Source organism: Enhydra lutris, unplaced genomic scaffold, assembly GCF_002288905.1.
Source record: "Enhydra lutris kenyoni isolate GAN:26980312 unplaced genomic scaffold, ASM228890v2 scaffoldscaffold53, whole genome shotgun sequence".
In the NCBI taxonomy this organism is placed as follows: domain Eukaryota; kingdom Metazoa; phylum Chordata; class Mammalia; order Carnivora; family Mustelidae; genus Enhydra; species Enhydra lutris.
This window is the reverse complement of record NW_019154137.1, coordinates 13,259,250-13,278,323: the sequence shown is the minus strand read 5'-3', so window position 1 is coordinate 13,278,323 and position 19,074 is coordinate 13,259,250. Positions and strand designations below refer to the sequence as shown.

At 40.2% G+C, this 19,074-nt stretch overlaps 1 protein-coding gene across 3 annotated transcripts in view; it reads left to right on the top strand.

Moving 5' to 3' along the window:
* LOC111157249 (ecto-NOX disulfide-thiol exchanger 2) overlaps positions 1–19,074 on the top strand; it is a 78,288-nt gene that overhangs the window by 20,325 nt on the left and 38,889 nt on the right. For all 3 annotated transcript variants that reach the window (XM_022518521.1, XM_022518524.1, XM_022518522.1), the window contains 4 exons: positions 1,927–2,082; positions 8,920–9,126; positions 14,845–15,078; positions 17,813–18,025. In XM_022518521.1, the coding sequence (XP_022374229.1) occupies positions 1,927–2,082; positions 8,920–9,126; positions 14,845–15,078; positions 17,813–18,025 (810 nt within the window). The remainder of the gene's footprint in view (positions 1–1,926; positions 2,083–8,919; positions 9,127–14,844; positions 15,079–17,812; positions 18,026–19,074) is intronic.

The window sequence follows — 19,074 nt, the reverse complement described above, 5'->3', positions numbered from 1 at the left end:
TCGGAAGACATCTTTTTTTCTTCCCATACATATCTGGGGTCTTGATATTTCAGCATGTGGGAAGATAGGGAATGTGCTAGCTCTTATGGGCTGACTTTGAATAGAAGATGCACATGTGTTACCCGCCTGCCCATCTGCCTAGTCATAAGACTCACTTTTCTGGGCCTATTATACCTGAAGTTCTGCTTCTCTATGGACCACAGATTTTTTTACCCTGTTTAGATCTACCCATTTCAGTATCTTAGAGAGCCATCCAGGGTATTCAGAGCCAGCTTGAGGACATGCTTTTAGGCATTGCCCCCTCAAGCGTCTGTGGTGAGCAGAGTAAGGTTTTTGGGAGTTGGACCTGCTAGTGCTACTGCAACTACCCTTGTATTATCAGAATTCCTTATGCAATACTTTGTTTGTAGTGCATTGTGCATTCTGTAGCAGAGGACAGTGGTGAGAAGTGGGGAAATAAGGAAGTAGAATGCATTCCCTTCTCTCAAAGAACTTGTGTTTCAATACAGAGACAAAATTTAAATGAAATCAGTATCACCCTTAGACCCAGGCAAGTGGGAACATTGCCTTAGGTTCACATCTCAGGGGACCTCATGCTTTGAAATGCCTGCCCTGATACTGTCTAAGTCCCCATCTGGTGCTAAGGACCAGCCAGGTAGGTACTGTGATCAGGGTAGTTGCCCTGAGTCCAGAACAGATCCTCTTTAGGTTCTAATCTTATGAAGCACCTTTCTTGAAATTTTTAAATTTCCTCTTCATTGCCTGGAATTGACCAGGATACACAGTGTTGTCTAAGCAAGGAGTCCCAATCTCATACTGAACTTATGTGGATCCCAGTCCTTCTTTCTCCCCTTTGGGCACTCTCCAATCCTCTACCCCACATGTGGGGTCAGTCAGATTCTCCAAGAAGCTTTGGAACTCCTCTTTGGACCTTTGGAGTCCTCTCAGAGTCTTGGTTCCAGGAAGGTAGCCTGGTAAGTAAATCACTCTAGCTGCCTGGTGTGGCATTTCTTTCATAGTATCTCATGAGATTATGCCACTGAATAGTGGTAATACTGATTTAGGGTAAATCAAACTGTGTATGTAGATGAACCTCACAGAAAAAACATTTGTGAGGGCTCCTACACATCCAAGAAGCATCCCTGAATGAAAAGATGATGCAAAATAAAATAAAATTCAGTGGCAACAGCTGCAAAACAGTTTTTCAACACAGATTTGAGAATGAACCAGAAATATCTGGAAAAAGTTCTTCAGGAAGAATGGCCTTGAAGAGTTCTTTAAGGCAAAGCTTGAAGTATGGGGAGAATTTGGGGAGGCTCAAATGATTCCAGGCAGGGAGAATAACATGAACAAAAGCACAGAGAATGGTTATTTATCGAGTATTTTTGTGCTATACATTATGCTAAGCACATCACATTTATCATTTTGTTTATTTGTCACAGCTCCCTATCAGGTAGGGGTTTGTAAATGAGAAAATGGAGGTTCAAAAGATTCATCCTGCTAAGCAAACCAGGTCTGCCTAATTCCCAAATTGTATGCTCTTAGTACTATGCTATAATGCAAAAAGACAAGTGTTACAAGGGAGAGGAAGAAGCCTTGTCCCAATGGAGTGGAGGGTGTGCATTGGGAACTAGTGGAAGGCAAGATCAACAGACAAAGCACAGTCATAGTATGAAAGGCCTGGATATCAAAATGAGATATAGAGATAAACAGATTGGTCAAGCAAAAATAAACAGCCCTATCCCAAAAGGAAAATACACAAGTAGAATATGATATTTAAGACCTGGTGATGCTAATACCATGTTTTCTTAAATATTTCGCCTCTGTCTTAGAAAGATTTGGTTTGAAATTTGTAAGGTAATATTCTGCCTCCACTTGACCTTGCCTGGTGTCATTTATTGCTCTCTCTTTTCTCTCCTTTTTTAGATTTTGATCCTGCTCTTGGAATGATGACTGGAATTCCACCAATAACTCCAATGATGCCTGGCTTAGGAATAGTACCTCCTCCAATTCCACCAGATATGCCAGTAGTAAAAGAGATCATACACTGTAAAAGCTGCACGCTTTTCCCTCCAAATCCAAGTAATATTCTGCTTTTCCTCCACACAAGTCACAATGTTTTGGTGTCTAGGAACACTCTTTTTCAAAAGAATACCCAAGGGCTTCAAAGATGTATGTATAGAAGCTTCACCTAGAAAACAAAAGACAGGAAAATTTTCTCTTACGAGGCATGGTTGAATTTTATGCACAGAACAGTAGATTTTTGTGTGCTGGTTGCAGTACAAGTGATAAAACGTGTTTCTAATGCTATCTGGTAAGGAATTCAAGTGTGTTCATACAGAAAGAGACACCGGACACAAATTGTTTAACACTGTCATTTACAGACTCTGTTTTTCATAACTGGCCTGCATGCTGATGATAGCAGTAATAGAGTGTGTCTGAGCCTACCTGAGGCACATAAGAGTGTTCATCTGGTGCTAAGAATCCTCCACTGCCACCAGCTATTCACACATCACTCAAACTACTGCTATTCCACTGATGGGCTGCAACAGACAGTGGGGTGAGGTTTAACTTGCAACGAGGGCAAAAAGGAATACTGAGATGAAGTCAAACCACTTGCATCCATCCAGGCAGTGAAATTCATGTGGAAATGGTCTAGGGATCTGTCTTGTCGGTAACGAATAGGTTTCTCCTTAGACTCTTAAAAACATCTGCAAAGATATGGTAGATATATTTCACTTAAAACATAGCAGCAATAATTGACTCAAGACTTTTTTTCCTGAATCTATTTGGGGTTGTATTTACTTTAAGCGATCAGAAGTTATTTCTACACATGACTTAAGCCTCATTAAAGCTTTTTCCACAATTCTAGTGGTGGTGCTGGGTGGCCTACTTAAGGGAGCTGCTACCACAGTGCTGAGATTAAAGCTGTTAAGGGACACATTCAAGGGTTCAGGCCATAGATCAAATGAACTTGCCTTATCACCATAAACAGAAATTCTATCATGTGACTTCAGACAACCCTTTCATCTCCTACCTTACATAGGAATCAGTTAATCATGGAATCAGGCCCTGGCAGGGACCCAGATTCTACTTAGGATAGTCTGCTCATAACCGAGAGGATTTTAGAATCAGTCGGGGTTGGTTAGACAAATCACCTTGGTCCCTTTTGTTAATGAAAAATGTTCTTAATGCCTTCTTCAGGTCTTTGAACTTGAAGGTCAGCAGAATACTTCCTTCCAGGCCAATAAGAAACCTAGGAGACTAGCATCTCAGAGGACTGAATTGGGAGAAGAGCTAATATGTCACAGGAGAATTAGGGAATGGAGACTAAGATTGTCTAGTAAACCTTACCTGCCAGCTCAAGTGACCATTCCTGGATTTGTGTTTAGTGCCTAAGTGAATGAATGGCACTGTGGTACACTTGTCTCTTACTTTTACTGCCACTGTCCTTACAAAAGGGCAAGGACTTTTTTCCCTTTCTTCCCGTGTATCACTTTTGGATTAGAGAAAGCTGTGTGTCACTGGTACTACCTTTTTTCACTTCAAAAGCCATGAATTTAGGCATTTCCAGTGTTAAAACCTCCTACATATGTAAAGGTAGAATCCTGCTGGTATAATCATCCATTTATTACATAATCAGCCTGCATTAGGCTTCATTGTCTCAATCAAGTCCACTGTAACAGGATGGCTCATAACCTGTAATATCTAGGTGGGGAACAAGTGATGACTTTACAGGCTATTCAGTTGCTGAATTTCCAAAGAATAACAGATACCTTGTGTATAACACATAGATGACATTGTTGAGCAGTCCCTAAAAGAATATAGACATACGCAGCTTAAAGAGGCTCTAACATTTTTAAGAGGCTCTAATTTTTTTATAGTCTCTAGGAAAAGAAAGAGACAGACATCTCTCGAATACATTTATCTTTCTCCACCTATACCATGCCTTTGTAGTTCTGATCTAAAAGGGCCATAGAGTGAAAGGGAGCATTTTACCTTCATGATTTAATCATTTAGTTCTTCATCCCTGTGTTAAGAATATGGACAGAGCAATTAGTGCCAGTAAAATGGTGGCTTCTGGGAAGGAACCTGGCTTTGGATTGAATTAAAAACAGACCCTTCTGACACAGCTTAAAGTAAACTGGTGTTCTATTTCCTGTTTAGAACTTGGATTTTGTTACAAGGGGTCTCAGGTTAATTGTGTAGGGGGAAAACGCTAATGGAGAAGATGCCCTTAGTTTTGTGCTGAAAACATGGCAAGTATGATTTTTGTTAACACCCCCAGACTGTGAAGGTGTGGTAGGAAGAGGGATTTGATATGCCTGAATTCCTTATCTTCTCCAGAGCCAACCAAACTTGTCTGCCAGGCCTTGATTATAAACCCCAGTACTTAGCCTGCCTCTGGTATATTCGGCCTCTGTCTCTGGTATATTCTCTTGTACTCAGTGGCCTCTCAAGGAATAAGGTCCTGTGAGCTGGGGACTTTCAGTCTCTTTATGCAGCCATCTAATCTGCTTCTGTCTTGCTTCACTAGAAAGTATCTTTACCATCACTTCCTTACCCCTTCTCCCACCTGACGTTTCATCCAGGTGATTGTCACATATACAGAACCCAAAAGTCCTGGGGCTCCCATTACCCACAAATGCCAAGTCCAGCTCCTGACTTGACAAACCTTTCACTGGTATGCTTCTTGTGACTGTCTTCAATCCATCATTTCTACTTGCCACTTACCCACCCCTTAGTCAAGTTTAACTGCTTCCCGGTATCACATTCCTCTCCAGCCCAACTACAAGCCTATCTTTTCCTGGAACATTTCCACGTGAAAGATACTGAAATTAAAACAGTAATCATTCATTGCTCTAACGCATTTTCACTTAAATATTGGGTGCTAGGTACAATGGATAATTTTTTACCCCTTAAATTACCTTATCTCTCTGCTATTTTTAGTACTAGTGACCCCTTCATCCTTCTTGAAACAATACATCATTTGAAAGTATAAGAATGACAAAGACCACCAGAGAGATTATAGATCCAGAAAGAATGACAAACAAGCAGAGTGCCCTGAGGAATTCCAACATTTCGAAATTTAAAAGAGAAGCAGGAGGTTGCATTTCTGTACAAAAACCATTTTTACTAGCTCTTTCCAGTTTTTTTTCAATTGTCTTTCAAATCTTCTTCATTTATGCTTTTGCCCCACCCCTCTATCAAAATGCCCCTTGTTTAAGAACTCTAGTGACTTTATAATACTAAATTCAGTAGTCAATTCTCAATTCTCCTCCTAATTGACCTAATAGCCATATATGACACAGTTGGTTACTCTTCACTCATTGGTATGCTTTCTTTACTTGGCTTTTAGGATACAACGCTATTGGTTTTCCTCCCACTTCAGCTGATAGACCTTCTGCATGGAGAGGTTGCATTTTGAGTCTACTGTCCAGTTAACAGGAAACATGGAATAAATGGTGGAATATCACCTGCCATGTGTGTACAGGGATGTGGGAAAGCACCCAAGAGCACTTTTTAATTTTACTGTCTCAGAACAGGCCAACCTCATTTTGGCTCCTAGGGCTGGGTTCTATAAAGAAAATTAGAGAAAGTGGGTAAATTGAGAATTATTAAAGATCCACCAGTCTTCTGGTTATTTCCATTCAGTTGGAATTACATTAAAATATATCTGACCCCTGCTCATTGTCTAGGGGTCTACAGTCTTGGGCTGTCTAATAAAATCAACTCGAAGACTTTGCAGTACATAAATTCTGGCAAACCAGGGGAGTGATCTGTGATGCTCCTTTGAGAAACAAGATACGTGCAAGTGGTTTATAGGTCTTCCACACTGCCCCCTGCCTCACTTCTCAAAGATCAGCAGTGACCCTCTTCTTAATGCTGATTACCCCAAAAGAGCGCCTCAGAGTAGGTGCTTAGTTGTAATTAGAGTTGCTAGAAACTCCTCCTTTTCTATTACTAGAGATTAAATTACTCTGTTATCTTGAATCTTTTTACATGAAGTTTTCTTCTCTATCTAGAGTAATGGTTGGGGTGTTAGAAGAGTTTAGCACATTACCTTATTAATAGGTAGACTTTGAATTTGCCCTCCTATGGAGTTATCCTTGCTGTGCCCAGAACACTGTATTTCAGTGGGATTAAAAAATCAGGCCCAGACAAAAAAGTACTTTGAGCTGTTAATTAAAGTAGAAGTACTGTCCCTTAAGGAAGATAGTACAGCCCATTGCCTTATTGAGTGGCATACACCTAAGTCTCACCGAATGCCATCAAAGAGGCTTTCTACATTTCCCCAAGGAAAATAAATAAACCCCAGCATTCTTGACCCCACTCTTAGTGGTTTTTATGCTTTCTTACTTACCAGTTACCACAGAATAATCACAGCATCTAATAGGATGATGACTTCATCACAGAATTTTTAAATCTCACAGAATTTTTAAAGGGAAAAGCCTTTATATGTTCAGTGTTCTATGTAACTGTGGCAGTAACCAGACATTCCTTAGAGTCTCTCAGTGGACCAAATGTAGACCTAACTAAACAAACTTAAATAATATAAAAAGGTGATCCTTTGCTCCACAAAAAGTTTCTTCACAATCAAATTCCTTAAATAGTAAACTTCAGAATGATTCTAAAACAGGATTTTCAGCTAAAGCCCTTGATTTGAAAACATGGCTCTGTGTTCCATGGTCAAAACCCTATGTGTCTTCACAGCTATAGATTCCTCTATTGAGAAGAGTGATTCCTTCCCAAACCAAGCCTTATCTGAAGATCTGGATAAAGCAAGGAGCTGGGAATTTAGAAGTCCAGGTCTTAAGTAACCACTCCACTCCAGACTTGTGGTAGGGCTTTAGAAAGCCTCAGATTGGTAATCAGGAAACCCTGGTTCTTTAACAGTAAATAATAATAATAATGCTACAGTAACTACTATTTATTGGGACCCTATCAAGTGGTAGGCATTGTACCACTTGCAATCTAGACAGTAGATTATTATCCCACAAAAACCCTTGTAGGGTGGAAGACAGTATCCCTATTTTACAGATGAACGAATAAGGTTCTCACGTTATGTAATTTTTACAAGGTCCTACAGACAGTTATTAAGTTAAGGTTTAAATCCAGGTTTGCCTGCTCCAAGTTCATGTTCTTTCTCTATCTAATTTGGTGACCTTGAATGAGTCACTCAGCCTCACGCAGCTAAGGTTTTTCTCCGTAATGTGAGAAGTTTAAACCAAGTCAGTGGTTTTCAATCCTACCTACCATTAGAGTTGTCTGAGGAGCTTTTAAAAAACAATGCACAGGCTGTGTCCAAACTAATTAAATCACTCATTGGAGTGGGCCCAGGATTTTTTTGTTTGTTTGACTCCCAAGTTGATTCTAATGTGCTGTCAGAATTGAGAATCACTGGAAGTGTATGATATTAGAATCCTTCCGTTCCTTAAAAATTCAGAAGCAGAAGTCTCAAGAGATTCTGGACCTCATTTTTCCCCTTTTTGGCTAAAACCAAATTGTGCCAGTGCCCATGACTAAGACATTTCAGATTCCTGTTCACTAGGTTATCTTCATTTTCCTTTTAAACTTCTCCTATGGAACAAAGGAGTACAAAGTGAATTCTTGAAATGACAGAAATTTTTAAGATTAACAGAAACTTTATAAGTTCCCTGAATCCCTTTACCCCTTTTATTGACTAGAGAGGAAGAGAGCATCATGAGAACCTGATTATTCTGAGCCACACTGATAAGACAGAGAGTGGTAGCAAAATGAGGGAACTAGAGATGCTCATACCCTAGGAGGTTCCCAAATCATCCACTTGCCAACTTGGATAAGCAGCAAGCGGGGACCTTGGCCTGATCTACAAGTGAGACTCATTTATTTTTGCATGGGAGCTGTAATCACTAGTTGTTGAGCTCTCCAAATCTTGAGCTGGGAGAATTATTGTATGGAGCTGAATGGAAAGAATGGATTACACAAAATAAATCCTTGCAGATACAAAACCAACACTAAAAAAACCCTTGACCATCATGCTTTGTTTTGTTGGGCTGTGAACTGTAAAATTTTGCTTGGAAAATGCTTGGATACATACAAATAGCAAGACAGAGCTGGCAGATACAGCAGGCTTCATGTATAAGATGAGTGAGTAGAAAGCATATTTTTTTAGCAGAGGGAGAATCATCCATTAAGTAGGTTTTTAATGACTCTCTATAGCCAAATTTATCTCACTTTAGTTAATGATTTCCCAGACGAGCTTACTTTTCTCTGCTGTCTTTCATACTTCCCTCTAAATGCTGCAGGATTGACTCTGGACCTCACCTCTCCAGCCAGAAATTGGAAGAAGGACTCACTGGTATCAAAAGACAAAAACCTAGAAAGATGGTTTATAGTGTGGCTGACTTTGTCAGCCAAATCATTCTGGTACCCATAAATATTTTTGTAAATATTTACCCCATCATTGTCAAATTAATTCTGAAACAGTTCCTTCAGTAAGCACGAACAGATAATTTAGTAACTATAAACTGAATTAAGCAACCCTTCGCTCAGGGACCTTGGTTCCAAGAATTCCAGAAAGTAAGAATTTAAAGTGAGTGGGATTTCTCCCCAACTGTCATCTTAGCAAAAATGACTGAAAATAGGGCATAGCTGAGTTGTCATAACAAAAGTAAAGAACAGAGTTAAAGAACTCTGAATGGGACAGACGAACGGGTCCGAGTCTTTATCATTTAGGCATCATGGTCACCAAACCATTGAATAAAATGATTTCCATGTTCTGTGGAGCAGAGATGAGTGCCTTAGAGGCCACATGCTTCTGGCACTTGGGTCAAAGTCTGATGGGGACCATACAGCTATCTCTGGGGCATGTTAGTTTTCTAAGAGGTCTGTCCCAAGCAAACATCTAATTTTTAATTTAATTGCTTTTCCACTCAGATCTTCCACCTCCTGCAACTCGAGAACGACCACCAGGATGCAAAACAGTATTTGTGGGTGGCCTACCTGAAAATGGAACAGAGCAGATCATCGTGGAAGTGTTCGAACAGTGTGGAGAGATCATTGCTATTCGGAAGAGCAAAAAGAACTTTTGTCACATTCGCTTTGCTGAGGAATACATGGTGGACAAAGCCCTTTATCTTTCTGGTAAGTGTTTAGTTATGAGCAGTGTGCCCATCAGACACAATGCAGAGATTGTGGATCAGTGTATTTGCATTTGTGGCAGATAAAGTTTAGGCTTAATGGTATCCCCTCTTGCCTTCAGAGTTGGAAAATGAATGTTTGCACCCAACTTCTTACTTTAAAGTTCTTTAGCAGTTCTCAGTTGTTTCCGTTATCCAGAACTCCTTACTTGTCACATCTGAGGTCCTTGATTACTTGGCTTACCTCATAACACCATCTCCTAGTCTTTCACTTACATACCATGTCCTAACCACACTAAGCTAATTCTAGTTCTCAGAGTGTGCCATGGTGTTTTATGCTTTTTCCTCTGACTATAATTACCTTTTCCATCCCACCTGCCATATATACATCCTCACACCTCAAAGCTCCAGTTCGAGCATAACCTCTTCTGGAAAGCTTTTTCCAGAAAGCTTTTTCCAGAAACCTCTTTCTGGAAAGCTGACTTCTCTTCCCACTGTGCCCCAAGCACCCCTTCCTTAGCACTTCCACAGTACCCAGTGTTTCCTCCTAGCATGACACCTATAGCACCATGCTAGAACTGTCTCTTTCCACATCTACCTCCCTGACAAGAGTATGAATTCCTTAAGGGAAGGGACTGTGTTTTATTTAACTTCGAATCCCCAGCATCTAGGAAGAGGGGAGGTCAGTTAGATGCCTGTTGCAACAGGCCAGGGAAAACGTAATGAGAGTATGAAAAAGTAGGCTGGTAACAGGGAAGGAGAGGAGGAAGAAGATGTAGAATATTCCTTTTTATTAATTTTTTTTAATTTTACTTCCAGTTAGTTAACATATAGTGTTAATATTAGTTTCAGGTATACAATATAGTGATTCAGCACTTCCATACATCACCCAGAGCTCATCCCAACAAGTGCACTCCTTAATCCCCATCACCTATTTCCTCCATTCCCCCACCCACCTCCCCTCTGGTAACCATCAGATTGTTCTCTATTGTTAAGCGTCTATTGCTTGGTTTGTCTCTCTCTTTTTTCCCCTTTGCTCATTTGTATTTATCTTAAATTCCACATATGGATGAAATCATATGATATTTGTCTTTCTCTGACTTATTTCACTTAGCATAATACTCTCTAACTTCATCCATGTCATTACAAATGACAGGATTTTATGGCTGAATAATATTCCATTGTGTATATATACTACCTCTTCTTTTTTTTTATTTTTACTACCTTTATTTTTATTTTTTATTACTTTTTATTGTTATGTTAGTCACCATACAGTACATCTTTTGTTTTTTATGTAGTGCTCCAAGATTCACTGTTTATGTATAATACTCAGTGCTCCATGCAATACGTGCCCTCCTTAATACCCATCACCAGGCCAACCCATCCCCCACCCCCTCCCCTCTAAAATCCTCAGTTTGTTTCTTGGACTCCACAGTCTCTCATGGTTCATCTCTCCCTCTAATATCCCCCCTTCATTCTTCCCTTCCTTCTCCTAATGTCCTCCATGCTATTCCTTATGTTCTACAGGTAAGTGAAATCATATAATTGACTTTCTCTGCTTGACTTATTTCATTCGGCATAATCTCCTCCAGTCCCATCCATATTGATGTAAAAGTTGGGTATTTATCATTTCTGATGGCTGAGTAATATTCCATTGTATATATGGACCACATCTTCTTTATCCATCCATCTGTTGAAGGGCATCTCGGCTCTTTCCACAGTTTGACTGTTGTGGACATTGCTGCTATGAACATTGGGCTATACTACCTCCTCTTTATCCACTCATCTATCAATGGATGCTTGGGCTGCTTCCATAATTTGGTTATTGAGATGTAGCATACTCTTACTACATTTGCTAAGTGCTGTGAAATGTACAGAAGATTTGATAGCACTTAGGAATGATAATAGAACATTCCACAATAGACTGTTTTAATAAAAACTTAAAGGTCTTGCAAAACTCTGAAGAGTTGTACATAAAAGACAACATGCTGCTCAGGAGGTATCCATCTAAACATGCTCTGTGGCAACAACTACATCCTAGAAACATTTTCAAGGCTGCCAGGGGAAAGGGGATTGCAATCATCAGTGATGTGAAAATAACTAAATTTTGCCCTTTAAATTTGAACCCACTCCCTGAAATCTCATAAGTTATAGAAATGCCCTGAATTGGATGGCTGATGAAAACAAACAAAAATCATTTAGAAAAGGGGCTGGGAATGTAGAAATAACCATTTTTTCTATTGGAGTTTGAGCATCTTAGGGAACTGGCATTGTGCACGATGTACCAATCTCATAACATCACAGTATCTGTTATGTGTTTATACCAAGCTTTCATATCATCTTCTTGTTTGATCCTCTCCATGATCCTAGGATAATAGGTAAGGTAATCATTAATAGCCATTTTTCTGATGGCTCAGATGATCAAATAAGAGGACTAAGTGTGAAAGTGCGTTCTAAATTGTAAAGAGCCCTGGTAAAATGTGCTTATGAAATGTATTTATTCTTCCTCTTTCTAAAAAGAATGTGTAGTGGTTTTTGTGTTATGGGGCATTATTCTTTATAACAGCTTCATTGAAGTATAATAATTGACATACAATGAAATTCACATATTTCAAAAATACAGTTTGGTTTTACTGACACATACATACAGCTATGAAACCATCACTACAGTCAAAATAATGGACATATTTACCTCCCCCAAAAGCTTCCTTCGTACTCCTTTTGTGATCCCTTCCTCCTACCCTACCCTTCTCTTCCCAGGCCACCACTGCTCCATTGTCTGTCAGATTAGTGTGCATTTTCTAGAGCTTCATATAAATGGAATCATATATTATGTATGCTCTTCCTTCCTTGGTATCGACTCAAATTTCCATTTGGTATCACTTTCCCTGTGCTTGAGTTTCCTTTAACAATTTTTATAGTACAAGTCTGCTCCTGATTAATTCTTTCCACATTTGTATATATCAAAAGGAATTTATTCTACCTTTCTTTTTTAAAGAGATGTTCTCTGGCTGTAGAATTCTGGGTGGACAGTTTGTTTTTCTCTCTCAGATGTTACTTCATTATCTTCTTGCTTGTTTTGTTTCCAATAAGAAATATGATGTTATCTTTTTGTTTCTCTGCACATGTCTTAAGTCTATGGAAGCTTTTAAGATTATTCTCTTTTTTTATTACTGGTGTTGAGAAATTTGATTATTATATGCCTGGTATAAGTTCCTTCATGTTTCTTGCACTTGAGGTTCATTGAAATTCTTAGATCTCTGAGTTTTCATTAAATTTGGACATTTTTCTGTCCTTATTTCTTCAAATATTTTTTTTCTATTCCCTCCACTCTCTCCAGTCAGGGCCCCAATTAGGCTATAGTAGGCCCCTTGAAATTGTCCCACATCTCACTGGTACTCTGTTCATTTTCTTTCAGTCCTTTTCCTCCATATTTCATTTTGAATAGCTTATATTACTGTGTCTTCAAGTTCATTAATCTTTTCTTCTGCAGTGTCTAATTTGCCATTTGTCCTGTTCAGTGAATTTTTTTCAACTTAGACATTGCATTTCAAATCTCTAGAAATTTGATTTTGGTTATTTTTTATGTCTTTCATGTTACTAGTTAATATGGTTACATTTTCTCTAACTTCTTAAGTATATGAAATCTGATTATAATAATTGTATGTCCTTTTATATTAATTATATTATCTGTATCACTTCTGGGTCTGTTTTGATTGGTTGATTTTTTTTAATCTTTCTTGTGATTTTCCTTCTTTGAATATTGGGTAATTTTTTTTATTGGATACCAAACATTATGAATTTTACTGTATGGGGTACCAGATATTTTTCATTCCTATAAATATTCTTGAACTTTGTTCTGGGATGAATTTTAGTAACATGGAAAAATTTTTATCCTTGTAGGTCTTGTTTTTTAAGCTTTGTTCAATAGACCCAGAGCAGGATTTAGTCTAGAGCTCATTTTTCTCCACTAAGGCTAAACCCTTCTGACTACTCTACTCAGTACTCTGTGAATTATCCATTTTTTTTCCCTGCTCTGGCTTGTGGAGAAGAGAACTGTTCCCAGCCCCATGTGAGCTCCAGGGGTTGTTACCTCTAATGCATAGGTAGTTTACACACACACACACACACACACACACACACACACACACATATCAACGTGCAGCTAAATAATAATGGAGGACCCTCTGCAGATCTCTGAAGTTCTTTCTTTGTATAGCTTTCTTCTTTTCAGCACTCTGCCATATAAACTCTGTCTGCCATAGTCTCCCTGGATTCCTAGTTCAGTCTCTTCAACTCAGGGAGATCACCATGCCTTGACTGAGTTCCCCCTCCCTATCCCGAGCCCTGGAAACTCTCCATGTAATAAACTGGAAAAATCATAGGGATCGCTTCATTTGCTTCTTGTCTCTCAGTGATCTCTGTCTTCAAGGCCCAATGTCCAGTGTCTTAAAAACCATTGTTTCGGGGCGCCTGGGTGGCTCAGTGGGTTAAAGCCTCTGCCTTCGGCTCAGGTCATGATCCCAGGGTCCTGGGATCGAGCCCCACATTGGGCTCTCTGCTCAGCGGGGAACCTGCTTCCCTCTCTCTCTCTCTGCCTGCCTCTCTGCCTGCTTGTGATCTCTGTCTGTCAGATAAATAAAAAAAAAAAAAACATTGTTTCATATATATTTTCCATATTTTTAGTTATTTAAAGCAGGAGTTGGTCTGTAAGCTTATGCTGAGAATGAAGTGAGATAAATGTGTGTGGAAGCAGCTAGCTCAGCTTCTGAAACTTAAAAAGCTAATAAAAATTTAATAAGTGTTTTTCACATTTTTGTTAATAGATTTAACTTGGGTAGTACAGCTGGCACAAAAAGTGGACATATGGACTTGAATCCTGGTTTTCTGAATTCTGCTCTTACACCACTAGATTGTAAGCACACTACCTCTTCTTTTTAAGGATCCCAAATTATGTATCACCTGGTTCACATACCACTCCCCATCATATCCATTTTTTCCCAGAAAAAAAAGGTTCAGGGTTGCCAAATACATCTAGGAAGTAATTTGGGGGATTAAAATGTCAAGCTGATCCATTTAAGTTTTATCAAAATTCTATATAGTGGTATGACTGACACTCCTGAATTTATCCAATAAAACACCACAGTTTGAGGCTTCCTTTCCCATTCTTCCCAACCCATGGTGCCATATGAGGCACCATATAAGGCATCATTCTTTTTTTTTTTTTAAAGATTTTATTTATTTGACAGAGAGAGATCACAAGTGGACAGAGAGGCAGGCAGAGAGAGAGAGGGGAGGAGGTAGGCTCCCTGTGGAGCAGAGAGCCCGATGTGGGACTCGATCCCAGGACCCTGGGATCATGACCTGAGCTGAAGGCAGAGGCCCAACCCACTGAGCCACCCAGGTGCCCCCTGAGGCATCATTCTTAATACCATTACCCCTAGAGCCTCCCTCTGCCAGGGGTAGGGTGGCAGACGAAGGAATAGAATTCCTAGGAACAAGATTGCCCCAACCCATAGAATAGTAAACTGTGATCAGAAATGGAACTATACTCCAAGTCTTTTGATGGTTCACCTCACTAGTAGTACGGAGAGAATTTAAGGTTGTGTAGTCACTTGAAACTGCTACAACCACATTGGAAGCACTAAACTTGGAAAAGTACTTAATAGTTGTTCCCACTAAGCTACTCTTGTACTCCTCTCTCTGCCTCTTGTGCACTTAGGTTACCGCATTCGCCTAGGCTCCAGCACTGACAAGAAGGACACAGGCCGGCTCCACGTTGATTTTGCACAGGCTCGAGATGACCTGTATGAGTGGGAATGCAAACAGCGTATGCTCGCAAGGGAGGAGCGCCACCGTAGAAGGATGGAAGAAGAAAGACTGCGCCCGCCATCCCCACCACCAGTGGTCCACTATTCAGATCACGAATGCAGCATTGTTGCTGAAAAACTAAAAGGTACAGAAAACACTTGAGCTTTGTGATTAAAAGAACCCCTTTCTTTGGGGGAAATTTAATAAATATATTTGCATTGTTGGCAGTTATCCTTTGAATTTCCCGCTAACGGATTCTAAGCATTTCTTGTGTTAGAGTTTTGCAGATAGAGAGGTGTACCTAGTAACTGAAGAAGGAGAAAAATTTGTCCCTCACACCTGTGTCTCTCCTCCTTCACTGCCTCAAGGGATGGCGTTTTTCTCTCCAAACATGAATAGGACAAGATACATTTTTCCCACTTTTCTACATCAGAGAATTTTAGCTGTGATTCATGACTTGGGACCTGTCAGCATCCCATTTCATTGTGGATAACAAGTTAGTTTTGAATGATAGAAGTTGATGTCACCCTGGAAAACTCTGGTAAAAATCCCTTTCCACAGATGAGAAAAAGGACCCAGAGAGTGGTCACAGTGTCCATTCTTAGATTGCTCAGAGACTTAGTTACCACCAACCAAAAGACGACTTCTTTAATCACTTAAAATGGCCAGCTTATTTCATGTGGTGATTGTGGAGACTTCGAGACATTGCTAAATCAGACGGTTCTCCCTTTAGTTTTTGTTCCTGTTTCCCCAGCTTGACTCTCAGAGCCATTATTCTAATTTAACATTAATTGCCCTGCCTGGCCTCCTGTGGTAGTAATTCAAATCCGGTCTTTTTCATTCTCCAAATATGGTTGATTTTATTGGATGAATGCTGGTGTCCTATTGATCTTGTTGATGATACCAACCTGGCTCTAATGGTATGAATTTTCCCTGCTTCTTGTGCTCTAGACTCAGCAAGATGCTGCTAATTCCACTTTCCAAATAGGTCTCATTCACCAAACTTGTTTGCAACATAATAGCCTAAGGGATTCACACATTTTAAGAAATCCTTCATTTAGGGGCACCTGGGTGGCTCAGTGGGTTAAGGCCTCTGCCTTCAGCTCAGGTCATGGTCTCAGGGTCCTGGGATGGAGCCCCACATTGGGCTTTCTGCTCAGCAGGGAGCCTGCACCCCCCGCCCCCCCCCCGCCTACTTGTGATCTCTTGATCTCTCTGTCAAATAATAAATAAAAATTTTTTTAAAGATTTTATTTATTTATTTGACAGACAGAGATCACAAGTAGGCAGAGAAGCAGGCAGAGAGAGAGAGAGAGAGGGAAGCAGGCTCTCTGCTGAGCAGAGAGCCCGATGCGGGGCTCGATCCCAGGACCCTGAGATCATGACCTGAGCCGAAGGCAGAGGCTTTAACCCACTGAGCCACCCAGGCGCCCCAAAATCTTTTTTTTTTTAAGAAATCCTTCATTTGGATTATTTTGTCTTCCTGTAAGAAAAGAGAGACATAGAAACAGAAACAACGTACATTCTGAAAAGCTGGAATGGCTGAAAGCATTGGTAAAACGTCAAGTTCATAACACACCAAATAAGTCAATCTGATTTTTTTTTTTTAGAGAATGAATGTGATAGTGTATGGACCTCATGCAAAAAATGAGCAGCAAACATAAAGATTGTATGCAAGTAATGAAATAAAAAGTGGTTTTAAAGGGAAGGCTTACCTCTCATTATATGTCTACACTGAAAAATGGCAAGAGGCAAGAAATCAAAACCACAGCGAGAGCTATTCCAATGGACATAAGGGTTTCTGGCCAGACAGGGATGTGGAGCCCTAGAACAGGCCTTCAGTGGGATGCTAATGGATCTCTCTCTCAGGAGCCTCTGACAGAATATATAAGTGCCTATCTCAGGAAGCTGGGCCAGAAGCTTTGGATAAGTTGTGCTACTATTTTAACATCAGGGAACAACTCCTAACTAGCTGCAGAAATCTACTTGGAGGGTTCCTCAGGCAAGAGAATCAGGATGTGGAGAAATGTAGAAATAGAATGAATTACATCAAAATAGATTGTGACTGGGACTGAGTGAAAAGCCTGGGGCTGTGAACTGAATGCAGGAGTGATGCTATAAAAGGTCAAAAATGTAAGTGTTGATGCCTAAAGAACTACCCGTGTAACTCTTTCTTAAGGCTCCTTCCAACACTGCGATTTTACGGATCCAGGATAAAGTTACTCTCAAATTCAAGCTAACTCAAGACTCAGGTTTACTTTTCCCTATTAAAAAAAAAAAACAGGAATTCATACATTACACACCTGCATACACACACACACAGTCAGAGAGGTTAAGAAATTCTCAATATGTGAAAACGCTGATCAGTAAACTTTTTTTTTTTTAAAGATTTTATTTATTTCTTTGACAGAGACAGATCAGAAGTAGGCAGAGAGGAAGGCAGAGAGAGGAGGAAGCAGGCTCCCTGCTGAGCAGAGTGCCTGACGCGGGACTCGATCCCAGGACCCTGAGATCATGACCTGAGCTGAAGGCAGAGGCTTTAACCCACTGAGCCACCCAGGCGCCCCTGATCAGTAAACTTTTACTCTAATCAGTAAACTCTCTGTTAGCAAAGAAAATGTTTTTTAAAAAAGAAGAAACAATTCTCTTTCTGAAAATTCTTCATAGACTGCCACCGGTCTGACAACTTTTGGGGTCTTTCATCCTTTCAGCTGGCCTGGCTACCTGCTGCCTGTGGGTGCACGCACAGCTCCTGATCCTCCGCAGTTCATTTAACAACCACTTTAACAACCAACGAGCCACGGTGGTCTCCTTGCCAGCCTGTTGGGTAGACAGAGACATGGTTACTTTTGATGATTTAAAAAATCCTCTTTTTTCAGATGATTCCAAATTCTCAGAAGCTGTGCAGACCTTGCTCACCTGGATTGAACGGGGAGAGGTGAACCGTCGCAGCGCCAACAACTTCTACTCTATGATCCAGTCGGCCAACAGCCATGTTCGCCGCCTGGTGAATGAGAAAGCTGCCCATGAGAAAGACATGGAAGAAGCAAAGGAGAAATTCAAGCAGGCCCTTTCTGGAATTCTCATTCAGTGTGAGTAGAGTCAGAGTTCTGTGGAAGGATGAGAGGGTGCTTCACTTAGACTCCACATTCCCCACGAGGGAACCAGGCCCACAAAGCCATCCTGTGTTGAGGGCCAAGGACCCCTTCTTCACTGCCTTGTGCTCTCCTTAGATTGCCAAATGCCCAAGCTCCAGTTTAATTGCCAAATACCTCCTGTATTCATTTTTTTTCTGTTATATCTCCTTCATCTCCTTAGAAACACCAACACCGAACCACTGTCCTGTGCTTTTACTTTTGCTTGTTTTCAAAGTAAGTTATAAGCAGCCTCAGGCCTCAGTGGACAGTTTGGTATTTCACTGCTAAAGTTAGATTACAGCATCAGCATTTATAAGCTCTGTGCTTCAGATTTGCATCATTATCATATTATGTTTTCTCAGATACTACATTTTAGTGAAAGTGTAATTATGTTTCCCAGGGTGATTGAATAGAAGCCAAATTTGCTACTTCTACCTGTTGTTTTCACTTTGATTTCTTCTTCTTCTTCTTCTTCTTTTGGTCTGGATGTTATAGACAGTGGGTGGGATGGGAAGCCATCAAAATGGCCATTTTCAAAAAGAAGTACTACTCCTGGCAGCTCTTTCTGCCCATGAGTCCTGTCCCTGTACTTGAATAAAACCACCTTTTTGCACAAAAAAAGAAGAAGGAGAAGAACTACTACAAACCTTTACAAGGACTCTTAAATGAGACAGATTAGAAAAATTCTCAACTGATATTTTTAGTTCAACATATTATACAACTATGCACTCTTATTTTTTTTTTGAGTAAGGAACTATATTCACCTTAAAAATAAGAGTATAGGGGGAGGAGTCAAGATGGCGGAGAAGTAGCAGCTGAGACTACTTCAGGTAGCGGGAGATCAGCTAGATAGCTTATCTAAAGATTGCAAACACCTACAAATCCAACGGGAAATCGAAGAGAAGAAGAACAGCAACTCTAGAAACAGAAAATCAACCACTTTCTGAAAGGTAGGACGGGCGGAGAAGTGAATCCAAAGCGACGGGAAGATAGACCGCGGGGGG